The sequence below is a fragment of the Cucurbita pepo genome, chromosome 4 (assembly GCF_057944985.1).
Source record: "Cucurbita pepo subsp. pepo isolate OVF chromosome 4, ASM5794498v1, whole genome shotgun sequence".
NCBI lineage: Eukaryota > Viridiplantae > Streptophyta > Magnoliopsida > Cucurbitales > Cucurbitaceae > Cucurbita > Cucurbita pepo.
Genome location: NC_141801.1, coordinates 9,487,400 through 9,502,178, shown reverse-complemented (window position 1 = coordinate 9,502,178; position 14,779 = coordinate 9,487,400). Strand labels below are relative to the sequence as shown.

Genomic DNA, 14,779 nt, shown 5'->3' with positions numbered 1-14,779 from the left:
TCTTACTTCCATTATTTGCATCTGAGTTTGTTCTTATATAAGCATGCTTGACTTGAGGGGATGTCCCAAAAATACAAACCTGTCTTCATTGAATACTTGTTGGCTGTTTCTTTCACATCCCTCGACTCGAGGGGATCTCTCATGAATCTGAAAGACATGTATGATCTATTAAAGTTTTTTGGAATTTGGATGAATAGAAGCAAAAAGATGATTGCAGAAAATTTTGATGGAGCGTCATAGTACATGGATTAGAGTTTGTTTCATTTTATCACTTTGAACCTCTATTACTTAGATTTTACTGTACAAAATGAGAGAAGTGAAAAGCTGCACTTAGTACCCAGCTGGAAGGTGCCATTCAGAAAGATGAGGCTGATGGTCATTGCGGTGTTGCATACTGAAATCTTAGGAGAGATGTGTCAGAGCTGTGGTTAAGTGCTACCCGTCCCGTATGTGATTAACGGTATAAAATAGATATATATGTTTGAATAATTTCACTCTGTTTGCTGAGTGTTAATCTTTTTGCACGGTTTCTTCTGTACATATTTCTGTTCCTAAATTTACAGGTCTTTCTCTTCCCCTTCATAGAACAAAATGAATTGATGGAAAAGATTCTTAGTTTTCTGCCATCTGTGGTTATAATCTCTTACTCTTTCACCTTCATTGCAGGACCCGTTCTTTGTAAAATACTATCTATTCGAACATGGCACACGACATCCTCGACATTCTGAATTGCTTTTTTTTTTTTCTCTTGTGTGCTCTGAACATGAATTTAAATTGCATTCGCTCATACAGGGACCAATATCTTAACGTGCATTTTTTGTCTGTCTTCAGAAAATCTTGTTCCTTATTCAATTTTTGATAAACACTAATGAGATATCAGCATGGACCTTTTTCTTATCTGCTTTATAAGTTATCACTGTTTATGATGTATACAAAATCGTGCTGAATTCTCTTGATGTCTTGTTATATAAACGCAGGTTTAGAACTACTGCATTAAAAAGGGCCAATCTACTTCATTGAAGATCAAGACCTGAATGACCAACTTCCTCAGCGAGATTCCGCAAGGTCTTAACTTTTGGCTTGGTTGTTTTGCATACATGTTTGAACTTACATCTATGGTGGCATCGGAGTGACTTATTCATTTATTATGTAGTGATGATAGTATGATTGTCGTTATAAACTAACCACATGAATATCCATTGTATTAGGCTAGCCAAGATATAGATAGCAATCTCCCTCCCTCCCTCCCTTGGTCTAGCACTAACCCATCTCTTAGATAGCAGGCTCGGTTTCGAATGTGTATCGAAACTGGGAAATTGGTTCCTGATTGAACAAATACTGATGGAAACTTTTCATGAAGTCAATCCGGGATTTGAAGGGGATTGCAGCTTTGAAAGATCGTAGTTACTGGCTGAGAGGCTGACTGTAACAATGGTCTCCATTGTGAATCCATAGAAATTGCTACTTCATCCAATAGAAATTGAATGTGATTCATTTTTGCAGTTTTTGGGATACTGATTGATAGTTTGTTCAGATTTTTCTGTGGCTCTGTTCATGTTACTGCTATTGTTCTTACCATTCACCTCTTTGAAAGTTTAGGATCGGTTTCTTTGACAGTCGGGTTTTGTTTACATTTTCAATGAAGTCTTGATGCTATGTCCTGTTAAGGATTGGATATGTGTCTTGTATGGTAATCATTGATACCCATTGTAACGGCTCAAGTCCATAGCTAGAAACCCATTGTAACGGCCCAAGTCCACTCTTAACAAATATTGTCCTTTTTGGGTTTCCTTTTCGGGCTTCCCCTCAAGGTTTTTAAACGCGTCTGCTAGTGAGAGGTTTCCACATCTTTGTAAAGAATGCTTCGTTCCCACTTCCAACCAATGTGAGATCTCACAATCTAAATCGAGTAGTGTGCCAGGGAGGACGCTGGACTCCGAAAGGGGTGAATGGTGAGATCCCACATCGATTAGAGAGAGAAGCGAGTGTTAGCAAAGACACTGGCCCGAAGGGGGTGAATTGTGAGATCTCACATTGGTTAGAGACAGGAACGAAACATTCTTTATAAATGTGTGGAAATCTCTCCCTAGCAAACACGTTTTAAAAACCTTGAGGGAAAGCTCAAAGAGAACAATATCTGCTACCGGTGGACTTGGGCCGTTGCACCCATGGTAGCAAATCAGGTAGGAAAAAAAAGCTTTAAACGTGAAAGAAAGAGGATTTGGTGTATGTGACAGAGAGATTGAATATGGTTTCAATGTACAAACTAGAACAAGTTAATATTGAATTCCCTCTGATACAAAAAATGAACCATGATGAGACCAAACGTCAGTACTCTTCAGCAACACATAGAATGAGAAAACTAAAACAAATGTGCTGATACAGTTTCATCAGACATGAAGACCCGACGACATCACAATCGTTCTCCGACACTGATCTAATCGGAATGAAGAATTCTTTAGCCTACCAGATAATATTGCTACTTACAACACCTCCAAGCCGATACCGAGAACAACGAACGATCTTGCCAACAAATCATAACACAACCATTCTCTTCCTTCAGCTTATAACCATCACAACCATACCCCTGCAGCAGGCTCCTTGCCTGCAACATGCCATAATAACTCAAAGGCACATGCCTGAACCCCGCGAGATCGAACCGTTGACTCCATTTCTCACGCTTCTCGTGTCGTTCCTTCCTTTCACCTCCCTCACAAGCTATAATGTTCTTAATCTCTTCCCCAAATAGCATCTTTTCCAACTTCAACCTCTCTAGGGATGTTCTTGACATATTAGATTCCAAGCAATCAAAGATTGCTGCATATGTGTGGAGAGCCTCTAGTGATCTCTCCATAAGTGTTGCACCATTATGGTTAGAATCTTGTTCGGTTACGACCATCACCTTCGGCGTCAAACTCCACAATCCATTCAAGAAGCTGTCGATCTTCGTCACGTTGGCTTGAGATAATGCTGATGAAGATACTGAATCGGGACTCGGACTGCACCCGTTAACCGAATCCTTTTCGAGTAACTCACTCAAGTTGGTTTGGTTCGGGTGCTGGTATCTCGAGTAATGAACTCCATTGGCACTCTTTCCTGCTAATGGAGATGACTTTTGCAGGACTTCATTATCAGCTGCCAAAAGGGTATGCAACTGAAGAACTGAGCTGATAGCCAGAGCCTCCCCTGTTTTCACACGAAGCTTTTCCATATCAAGATCCTCTAATCGGCACACGACCGAATCGAATCGAAACGGGATATCAAACTTTTCAGCTTCTTCGGTCAGCCGACGAGCCATTCGATCCAGAACCTGTTTCTGTTGATGAACCCCAGTGATTCTCAAATGGGGAGGCCCTTCAGGCCTGACACTCAAAACTTGCAAAAGTGCAAGCCATTGAGCAGTTTCATTGGCATTTAGATCAATGATATGAATCATCTTTTCCCCTTCCATGGCTTCAACAATAGCCTGATTAGTAAGCACAATAGCCACCTTGAGGAATGGAAACACCTCAAAAAACAGCTTCTTAACAAGAATCTCCTCTGAAACCACAGGTATCTTTGTGGAGTTAAAGGCCTTATAAAGGCCAGGCCAAGTTTTAAGGATTCGATCGGCGAGAGCCTCGGCGAAATACGCTGCTATCCGCTGCATTGTATCGCCATCAGCAGAAGCAAGATGGGATATCTGATCAAGAGCAAGATTAGCATTGTCAAGGCTACCAACAGCCACATGGTTAGCACAAGTAAGCAACAAGTGGATCAAATACAAGCCCCTCTCCTCAGATTTGAGCTCTCTAAGCCATGGATATGGAGAGCCCAGTTTAGGAGAAAGAGACATCATTGTGAAGAACTGGAGAGGGGAAGAAGTTATGGAGGATGTGCCTTCATCTTGAAACATTGCTCAATGCAGTGAAACAGAGGATCAAATTCACAGAAACCAGCAAGTTCTTATGGATATTGCACACAAAAGATAGCAAAATCCTCAGTTTTCATGATCATTTCTCAAAGAACTCATAGGAGATAGTACAATCCAAGAAATGGAACAGATTAGAGGGCAAAAGACAAAAAGGGTTTGCTGCTGAGAATGATTAAGAGAGACAAGAACAAAAACTCAAAAGGGAAACACAGAAGATTTCAATCGAAATATCACAATAAACAAACTAGTTAAGCAGCACGAATCATCAGTTCATCAGAGCAGAGAACGACCAGGAAGAACAAGAACAAGAACATGGATGAATCGAGAAAGGGTTATTGGGTTTTGTAAAGAACCGAAAACCCAGATGAAATCTGGAAGAAAAATCCAAAATCGAAAAGTGTCGGTACTTGAATCTTTCAGAGTCCAGAAAAGGGTTGCGAGTGTGGGTGGGTTTCCTCTGTTTTCATCATCAGTCTGGTTCGATTCAATTCAATTAAAGCTCCTCCGCTGCTTTGAAAAGGCTTCTGTTTCTTTCTCTCTCTCTCTCTCTCTCTCTCAGTCCTCCATGAGATGACTACGTTGTCGACAAAGCGTGGTGGTATGATCGCTTTGTCGTCATTCATTTCTTGTCCTTTACTCTAAAGTGGGGAATATGGAATTTCTGAGAAGCTTAGCCTCCTGTTTTCTTCTTCCTGCACAAAACCAGGGAAAAACTTCAACGTTAACGTTGCGCCAGTTTTACACTCTTGGATAGACACGAGCAACATCATTTCAAATCTTATCTTTTCTCAAATCCGCTCACCATTGGCTCCACCGTTATCAAATATTGTCTGTTTCGTGTTTTCCTTCAAAGTTTTTAAAATGCGTTTACTAGAGAGAGATTTCCACACCCTTATAGAAAAAATGTTTCGTTCCACTCTCCAACCGATGTGGTATCTCACAAACGTTGGGATTCGTTCCTGTCTCCTAACAATATGGGATCTTATAGTCCACCTCCTTCGGGGTCCAACATGCACACCGCGTGGTGTCTGGCTCTAATATCATTTATAACCGCCCAAATTCACCACTAGCAAATATTGTCCTATTTGAGCTTTCTTTTTTTAGTTTCCCCTCAAGGTTTTTAAAACGTGACTTCTAGGGAGAGATTTCCACATTCTTATAAAGAATGTTTCGTTTCCCTCTCCAACCGATATAGTATCTCACAATCCACTCGTTACCCAACATTCTCGTTGACATTCGTTCCTGTCTCCAAACAATACGGGATCTCACAGTCTACCTCCTTCGGGGTCCAACATGCACACCACTTAGTGTCAAGCTCTAATATCACTCATAACAACCCAAATCCACTACTAGCAAATATTATCATATTTAAGCTTTCTCTTCAACCGATGTAGGATCTCACAGTCCATCCTCCTTCGAGGCCTAGCGTTCTCACTGGCACTCGTTTCCTTCTCGAATCTAAAAAGAGTAGGTAAAGGAAACGAGTTTAGAAGCGTTTTGTCTTGATGTTGGGAGGAAAGGGAATCCATGGGGGAGGGGGTGGGGTTATAATATTCCCAAAACAAAGAAAAGTCCAAAAGGGTAGCCATTGTTGGGGCTAAGTGGTGGGGGAGAGAGTGCAAGAAAGAGTTGAACCAATGTGCTTCCAAAACCCAAAATTGTCTTGTTTTGTTTTGTCTTGAAGTGAAAATGACCATACATTTTGTATTATCTTCCCCTCTATTAACACAAAAGGACATGGTGGTTAAGCTACCTTCCAAAACCACATTCATCCCCCACTTCTTCATTAATTCAATTTTTTAATTCTTTTTTTTTCTTTCAATTTAGTCCTTATCATTTAAATATTTAGTTTAGGTACGGGTTATTCCTTTTAAAGATTCAAAAAAAATTTAATCCAGCCTGGATCGTGTGGGTTGGGTTGGGTTGGATTTGCTCGTGAATTATCTTAAAATTAATTTAGATGGCAATTTTTTTTGCTATATATTTGTTTAATTCAATAATTACTTTTCGATTATTTATAGAATATATTGAAATTCAGTTCAAAATATTAACTCAATGTTTGAAAATAAATAAATAAAGAAAAAAATGAAGATATAAATACATGATTCCGAATTCATTATATAATAAATGTTGTTTGGGTTAAAACAAAAAAAAAAATTACGGTTCAAACAATTGGGTTTGATCTAAAAATGTCTGTAACTATCCATAAACACCCTTAGATTATATATTATATTTTCACCCGTAATTTTAGGGAAAAATATGTTTTACAATCATTAGAGGACCAAATTGAAATCGAAAAGATTAAAATTTTTGGAGATCTAAATTGAATTGTGAGATCCCACGTCCCTTGGACAGGGGTACGAAGCATTCCTTACCAAAATGTGGAAAACGTCTCTTTAGCTGACACGTTTTAAAATTGTATCCTCTGTCTGGGCAAAAATAGACAATATACTAGCAGTGGGCTTGAGCTGTTACAAATGATATCACGGTCAAACTTCGGAAAGTGGTTATGTTTATTATTTCATAACAATAATTTACATATATTATTTTGTATCCTAATCTTGGACAAATATATATAATTGTAGCACGGGTCAATAGCATATCAATAATTGTGATTTTTCAACGACAATAATAAACCATTTTAAAAAATAGTGTCATTTTTGGAATATTATCGATCAAAAGCTACCATTGTCTTCGTTTGTACATTTTACTCCTAACTCCTACAATTGGCTAGGCCTTGACAGTTTAGAAAAGAATCATCGAGCTCATACTTACCGTTTTTTAAATAGAGTACAATAAGATCGAGGGGCTCACGTCATGTGGTGAAGCCGATTTTACCTTTTGTAACTATGGTATTGGTTGGATTTTGTTGGGTTGGAGTCTGTCTTTATAACTCGTACTAGGACGTCTATTTGATCGGACTTGGCTACAAAATACCCTTGACATGCTTTAGAGGAGATTCTCATAGCTATTATAACGACTCGTGTTTAGAATTTGGATCAAAATTAAGAATTTAGAAGGTAGTGTTACATAAAACATCAAAATTACAATAAAAGACAGAAGATTAATAAATTCCTATATTCACACAAATACGTCGTTACAGCCGTTACAGGGAGGGAAACCTTTTTTTTATAAGAAACATTTAGAAGAGATATATTCGAGCCAATCACTAATAACTATCGAGAAATTATACTTACAAAAGAATTTTATGTGTAATTATAAATTTAAATTAAAATATCTTAATGTTATTATTGAATTACTGCATTATAAATTTGGTCCATATAATTTTAAATGTTGTAATTAATTTAAATCACAAAAATATTTTTTTTTGGTGGGGAGCTGAGGTGGAATGGATATAACCAGCCACGTGGAAGGATCATGACCACACAAAGTAACTCCAAATCTTACCACAAAATGAGTTCTAAAATATCTGCCCAATATGGTGGTTTATAGGTTTTTTTTTTTCCTCTCTTGAAAAGGAAAATTATAAATAATTATTATTAGTGTTTTGAAATATTATTTATTATATATTATTCTCCTTTTTTTTGTGATAAATACATAATAAAATGATGATATTGGAATTACTTTTATTCCAAATTAAATAGGTAAATATTATTAATCCGGCAAAAATGAATATAACTCAATTATAATGGATATATTCATCGATTAAGAGGTTAGAGGTTCGAATTTAATAAAATAAAAAAATTAATTCGATATTGTTTATTTATTATTGTGTAGTTTAATTTAGACTCGTTTCATTTCGTTGTGAACTTCGAAAGGCTGGGTGAGCCTCATAAGTATAGTCGTAGTGAAGATTCATGGTACAGTAGTCTTCTAAAATAGTGCTAAACAAATAGATGACTGTTTAAGATGAAGTTCAATAGTTGTTGGTGTAACAGCCCAAGCTCATCGCTAGTCGATTTTGTCCGTTTTAATCCGGTATATATCGTCATCAACCTTACAATTTTTAAAATAAGTAAGCTAGGGAGAGGTTTCCACACTCTTGTTTCCAAGGAATGCTTCGCTCGGCTCCAACCAATGTGGAATCTCATAATCCACTCTTTTAGGGGTCCAACGTCCTCACTGGCATACAACTCAGTGTCTGACTCTAATATCATTTGTAATAGCCCAAGTCTATTGCTAGTAGATATTGTCCGCTTTGACCCGTTACCTATGGTCCGCCTCACGGTTATTAAACGTGTGATTAGAATAACTTTTACAATTTAGAATTCAAATTAGGTTATTGTTATTAATTTCAATAATAATTACACTATTTTTAGCATATATGTAAATTTCATATACCTATTAATTTTCAGGTAATCAGTTTCTTCTTCACTGTTGCTCTTGCTGCTTGTTTTCTCTGTTCTCATCAATGGCTTCTAATCTCTCTCTCTCGTTCATCCCGGAATTTCATCTTCCACTTGGTAATTTTCACAAAACATTTCAAAGAGTTCCTCTCTTTGGCCTTCATCCGTTGTGTTCGTTTTCCGATAACCAAATTCGGAAGAGCATTTCAAGCTGTAGAGGACGATCCGCAGCCATTCGTGTTATCAATCAGGAAGTTGTTCAATCTCCAAGTTCAGAGTCGATCCGCGAGTCGAAAACTGATCCTGTTGCATCTTCTAAACTCGTCCTTGTCGTCGGCGCTTCCGGAGGCGTCGGTATGTTCTATCTGAATTCTCCTCTGCATTTTTCCGTAGAATATATATGGACGTACATGATGAATTGATTAAGTTAAACTGAATCAGGTTGTGTTAGGTTGTTAGTTTAATTTAATCTCGTCATGAATCTTTTAAAATTGAGTGTATCGGTTGTAGTTCTTAGTGAGGAAGGTTGTGGTGATTTTGGTACAGTTTTTAGCTGTTATACTTGCTAGTTCTTGCATGGTGAGATTATGCCCTAGTAATCAACGATCTATATTGGAGGATTTGTTTTGTCCGTTAGGTGATTTATGTGCTTGGTTTGATGTTTTCACTTTCTTTTATAGGACAGTTGGTGGCAGCAGCTTTGCTTGACCGGAATGTCAAATTACGCCTGTTACTGCGAGACCCCGAGAAAGCAACTACATTATTTGGTGAACAAGACGAAGATATGTTACAGGTACTATGATCTCTCTTAGTTGTGCAAGGACATGGCACGGTAGCTAATGGTTTCGTGCCCCATTTTGCTCGGTTGAGTATAGCATATAGAGAGAGAGGACTTGGGATCTAAAAGGCTATTGTGTCACTTTGATCGATTGGCTTCGATTTCTATTACCATTGATGTGATTAGGAACAAGTTAGAATGTTTGATGCAACTTCTTATTCATTGCCCTATGTGGTCTGGAAAATATGTTGATTTTTAAAAGTTTCACCATACTCTCAAGTAGTCTTTGTTGTTACAGAGAGTTTTAAATTTGACAGGTACGCAAAGGTGATACAAGGAACCCAGACGACCTAGATCCATCTATATTTGAGGTTTGTGATCTTGATTATATTACATTACATTACCTTACCATTTTGTATCTGTATCAAATTCCTTAACAATGCTTTAATTGTAGAAAAACTCCTGAACTCATTTGATTCTTCTCGGGCACACCTTTGGCACGGCTGCACTGCCTATAATTATCAGCTTTTAGCCACTTTCAATCTTTTCATATTGACACTAACCTTGCTTGAAATTGTACTGTTTGTTCTCTTCTCCCTAGCTCCTCTCATGAGGAATCAGACTTTTGGCATGGATGAACTCTTGTTCCTCATGAATAGTGAAAAATGGCTCTTTCCTCCTGTCTATGGAGATACAAAACCAAGGGAAAGAGAGAAACGTACTTTTATTAAGTGAGGAGGGAAGATTGCCTCTTTACTCATGTAGAGGGAAGTATCATGTTAGGAGTGCAAACATAATCCCACATTCACTAGGAAGAGATTGATCATAGGAAGAGATTGATCATAGGTATATAACTGAGGACAATTATTCTCATTGGTATATGGTTTTGTGGGAAAACCAAAAGTAAAGCTACGAGCGTTCATACTCAAAGTGGACAATGTCATTCCATTGTGGGGATAGGTGAAGGTTCCATGGTTCTTTATATGCAAATTTTGAAATAGATAATGACGGAAAACAAAAAGTTAAAATTTTAATAATTATTGTTATTGTTATTATAATAAGATCAAGCTAGAAGCCAAAAATTACAATATAAATTAGATTGAAAAAATTGTGAACCTAAAGTTAAACGATTAATGATTATGGTTATTGTTATTATAATAAGAACAAGCTAGAAACCAAAAATTACAATATAAATTAGATTGAAATAAATATGAACCTAAATAATAAACCATACTATTGGCATGTTGTTCTCGCATTCTCAAGAAGGCTAGCGTTGGGCTATGATCTTGGACTTAACAGTTGGATCCCTCGTCTATTATTACCGCAGACTTCACTTTTTTTTTTTTTTTTTTTTTCTCCCTTTTGGGAACTTACAGATTTATATGTATATATATTTTTTCAGATTCCTTTTTGAATTATATTGGAATAGATTAAGTAGTCCTCGTTTTGGATTGTAATTGTTGATTTTAGTTTTTTTTTTTCTCTCTCTTCATAGAACTCTATTGATAGATATGATTTTTATTGTTCTTTCTTATTTTAAAATATTATAACTGAACACTTTTGGTAGTATCAATTGTTTATAAATTTAATATGTCTTTTTTTATTTGTCTGATAATCATCTGTTAGGGTGTCACGCATGTGATTTGCTGCACAGGAACAACAGCCTTCCCTTCAAAGCGATGGGATGGGGATAACACTCCTGAACGAGTAGGTTAGGATTATACTGTTGATATCAGATGCTACATTTTGGCGTTTTGGCTAGAAACTTAGACCTATAGATCTTTGTTGAAATCAATATAAACATCGGACAATGTTTTTGTTTCCATTCTCTAGATTTATAGTTGCATATCTTCGAATACTCGTAAGCACACTAACACACCTATTATTATACCTATGCTTCTCGGCACTTTCTGACTATGAACTTATGACTGTAGATTGGGAGGGTGTGAGAAACCTTATATCAGCACTTCCTCGATCAGTAAAAAGAGTAGTTCTTGTTTCATCAATAGGTGTAACCAAATTCAATGAATTGCCATGGAGGTAGGTCACTCTTTTCACTGTCGAGAATAATTCTTCTAGGAAATAATAAAGATTGGTTTATTAGAGTCCATGCTAAAAGTGTTTCTTCTAAAAAGCATAACCTGCATCATTTGGAGAGATCAGACCCACTAAAATTTGTCATCTCTTATAACCATAGAGTCTAAGGATGTGTTCTCTAGTTCGTCAAACTGATGTTTGTTTCTTCAGAATGTTCAACTATATTGACATCTTCAGACAAGTATCAATTTTATGTTGCGTATCTGTATCACCTCATTGCTCCTAATTAAAACAGTAAATATATACTGCGTCAAAATACCAAAAGGATAATCAGACTGATAATCATGCGGCATAAACTTCGATGGTTTATTATTTATATTTCTCAGCAATCAGCACGAGGCTTGAATACACACATTTACCTTTTATTGTTATTGTTTACAACTTGGTATAGGAAGCAGACGAGTCTGTGACTGCATACGTTTCTTTGACTCCTTTACAAACTATGCTTTCAATCCACTAATTGGTTTCATTTTTTTCCTAGCATTATGAACCTTTTTGGTGTTCTCAAATACAAAAGGCAAGGGGAGGAATTTCTTCGTGACTCAGGTCTTCCCTTTACAATAATCAGGTATGTGTAGTTGGCATGAGCTTCTTATTTTACCTGAGCTAACCTTTTTTTTTTTGTTTACTCTAGACATGTAACTCTGTTTTTCAACATTGAGCACCCACTCTCTCTTTTATGTACAAAATTGTGTGTTCCAGAGCTGGTAGGTTGACTGATGGACCATACACCTCATATGATCTTAATACTTTGCTCAAAGCTACAGCAGGGCAACGGCGTGCTGTCCTCCTTGGTCAAGGTACGACTTTATAGAATTTGTAAAAATGACAAATGTTGCATTGCCACTATAGAATGTGGTGTATGAGAACCCGTTAGTTTCGTTATCCTTAATCTTTTTTACCAGTGATTAATTTTATGGCCTTGTTTCTATACTTTTCCATAATTCTAATCACTTACAATGAAAATAAGATAACCTGATTGATTACTATTTGGTTTTTTATTTTTGAAAACTAAACTTAAACGGGTCCAAAATTTAAAACAAAAAAAAAAAAAAAAAAGTTTTAAAGTGAGTAGCCAGGTATGAAAATTTACAATCGTATACACATGTTAATACAATTTTCAATTAGTATCTTTTTCCGTTTTTGTCATTATATTCTCGTTCCTTTCTTGTTAGTTAACATATTCGAGTTCACATTGAAATTATGTCGTTCTTTTTCCCTCTCGTGGGTCTCAGGTGACAAACTTGTTGGAGAGGCCAGCAGGATTGTGGTTGCTGAAGCTTGCATACAGGCTCTGGACATTGATTTCACTGAAGGACAGGCGTACGAAATTAACTCAGTTGAGGTGAGCTTCCAAGATAGCTGCAGTTTATGAGAATAAAAGCTTCTTTGAGAACTGTTTTATAAACAAATTTAAAACTTGGTTGAATAATTATTTCTAAAAAGCCATTTCTCTTGCTTCTTCCCCTTTATTGTATTTTCATAAATAATGTTTAGAACAAATAAGACTGTTCGTTTGTATTGCTTTACAAATCACCTGATTATTGTTGTTAAAAATAGTTTTGAAAACGAAAAATAGAAAGCTACAACTAGTCGATTCTTGTTAGATCTCTCTATCTCTCTTTTGAAAAAGTAATAAAACTTTGAAACTTTTGCAGGGGGAGGGTCCAGGGAATGATCCTCAGAAGTGGAGTGAACTATTCAGAGCTGCAACACAGTGATTTGGTTCCCCACGTATCTCTCTCTCTCCTCCATTTAGTGTAAATTATTCACTTGAGATTTGCCTCTCTCTCTCTCTCTCTCTCTCTCTCTCTCTTTCTCTCTCTCTCACTTCCCTAAATGTAATATAAAAGTTTAATGACAAATTCAAAATAGATTTTGTATGTTTCAAAATCTGTCTATGAGTTCAGAACTGAAAAAGTAAAACAAGAAAATAAGTGATAGGAAAAGTGGAGAGCCAAGATAGACAGACAAAAAATGCACAAGCGTCATGCACGAGGGGAGAGAGCTACCAAACCAGTCACATGCTGTACATGGGACATGTCTTCACTACGTCGTCAACGTCGCCAGAAGGGCTCGTCGTCGACGTCTGCGACTTGAACAAAAGGGAGAAGGTATGGGGATGCATTAGATTTTTATTTTGCTTTTGTGCATTTTTTGATTCCAGAAATTCAATCAAATTTCAAATTAGTTTCCATTTAAGAAAGATTTAGAAGAACTTAGGAGAATGGCCTTAGGACATCTAAACTTGGAATAAATAAATAAATACCATAAAAACCATAAAATTTTAACCCAAAAAAAAAAAACTTAATTATCTTAATTCAATCAATTTAAATTTAATTTACTAAAAGCCCTGAAAAAAGCTCATAATTTCATAACTCACAGAAGAACAGGGGAGAAAAAGTTTTAGTTGCAACAAACACAGCAGAAACCATCCCTGTTCTTACACATACACTACACTATAACAGAGAAAAATACCAATCTGGAGAAAAGAACAGCCAATTTTCTGAAGCACAAGCAAGCAAAATAGATTAGAGAAGCTCAAGTTAAACAAAAGCAGAAGACCCTAGTATAGAACCAATTGAATTAACCCATTACCTGTAAAGGGTGGGGGAAGAGATGGGTGTGAAGTTTGGTTTCATCCTAAGTGAATTGAACAAATTTCTGATATGAAATTGCAGTGACTGGAACGAAAGCTCTTTATCACTTGTTTTTACTTCTAGAGTTGATTGAAAATGGAAGAGTGCTGAAGGGAAGGCAGAAGGATAAAAAGACGAACTATTTTTGTCTCTTTGGATCCACCATTGGGGTTTGAGGTTCTGGAGAAATAGGATTCTGGATTCTGGATCAACCCAAGCCGGAAAATTGGTGTAATCAAGTGAAAAAGTTGTTTGAAGCTAAGATGATAATATGGATATTGTGGTTTGTATACTTGATTACTCGAATTTGTGCCGACTGAATATTTGAATAGGGATGAATATTTTAACTACATCATTGAAATTTAGTTAAATTAATAAAACTATTCTTGAAATACTCTTACATTTTCAATAAAATAAATACTCCCATTTCAAAACTTTCTTTAATACCTTTCATACCTTTCATGTAATAGTCCAAGCTGACGGCTAGCAGACATTGTCCTCTTTGAGCTTTCTCATTCAGGCTTCCCCTTAAGGTTTTTAAAATGCGTATGATAGGTAGAGATTTTCACATCCTTGTAAAGAATGCTTCCTTCTCCTCCTCAACGGATGTGGGATCTCACAATCCACCCCATCTGGGCCCAACGTCCTCGCTATCACTCATTCCCTTCTCCAATCAATGTGGGATCCCGCAATCCACCCCTTTTTGGGGCCAGCGTCCTTGCTAGCACGCTGCCTCGTGTCCACCCCCTTCGGGGCTCAGTCTCCTCGCTGGCACATCGCTCGGTATATAGCTCTGATGCCATTTGTAATGGCCCAAGCCCACCGCTAGCAAATATTGTCCTCTTTGGGTTTTCCCTTTTGGGATTTCCATCAAGGTTTTTAAAACGCGTTTGCTAGGGAGAGATTTTCACACCCTTATAAACAATGCTTCGTTCTCCTCCCCAACTAATGTGGACATGAGGTGGTGTGCCAACAAGGACGCTAGGCTTTGAAAGTGATGGATTGGGGGAGTCCTTCATTGATTGGAGAAAATAACGAGTGCCAA

The 14,779-nt window shown here is 36.9% G+C and overlaps 2 protein-coding genes across 2 annotated transcripts; one reads left to right on the top strand and one right to left on the bottom strand.

The window, feature by feature from the left end:
- Positions 1–2,249: 2,249 nt before the first annotated feature.
- Positions 2,250–4,600, bottom strand: LOC111793090 (scarecrow-like protein 3). Its single transcript, XM_023674820.2, has one exon. The coding sequence runs from the start codon at positions 3,893–3,895 to the stop codon at positions 2,480–2,482; it is 1,416 nt and encodes a 471-aa protein (XP_023530588.2). The 5' UTR covers positions 3,896–4,600; the 3' UTR covers positions 2,250–2,479.
- Positions 4,601–8,233: 3,633 nt separating this feature from the next.
- Positions 8,234–14,084, top strand: LOC111793093 (NAD(P)-binding Rossmann-fold superfamily protein). Its single transcript, XM_023674824.2, has 10 exons — positions 8,234–8,574; positions 8,901–9,013; positions 9,316–9,369; positions 10,625–10,709; positions 10,933–11,038; positions 11,577–11,663; positions 11,798–11,895; positions 12,331–12,440; positions 12,754–13,209; positions 13,777–14,084. The coding sequence occupies exons 1-9, from the start codon at positions 8,286–8,288 to the stop codon at positions 12,814–12,816; spliced, it is 1,005 nt and encodes a 334-aa protein (XP_023530592.2). The 5' UTR covers positions 8,234–8,285; the 3' UTR covers positions 12,817–13,209; positions 13,777–14,084.
- Positions 14,085–14,779: the final 695 nt, after the last annotated feature.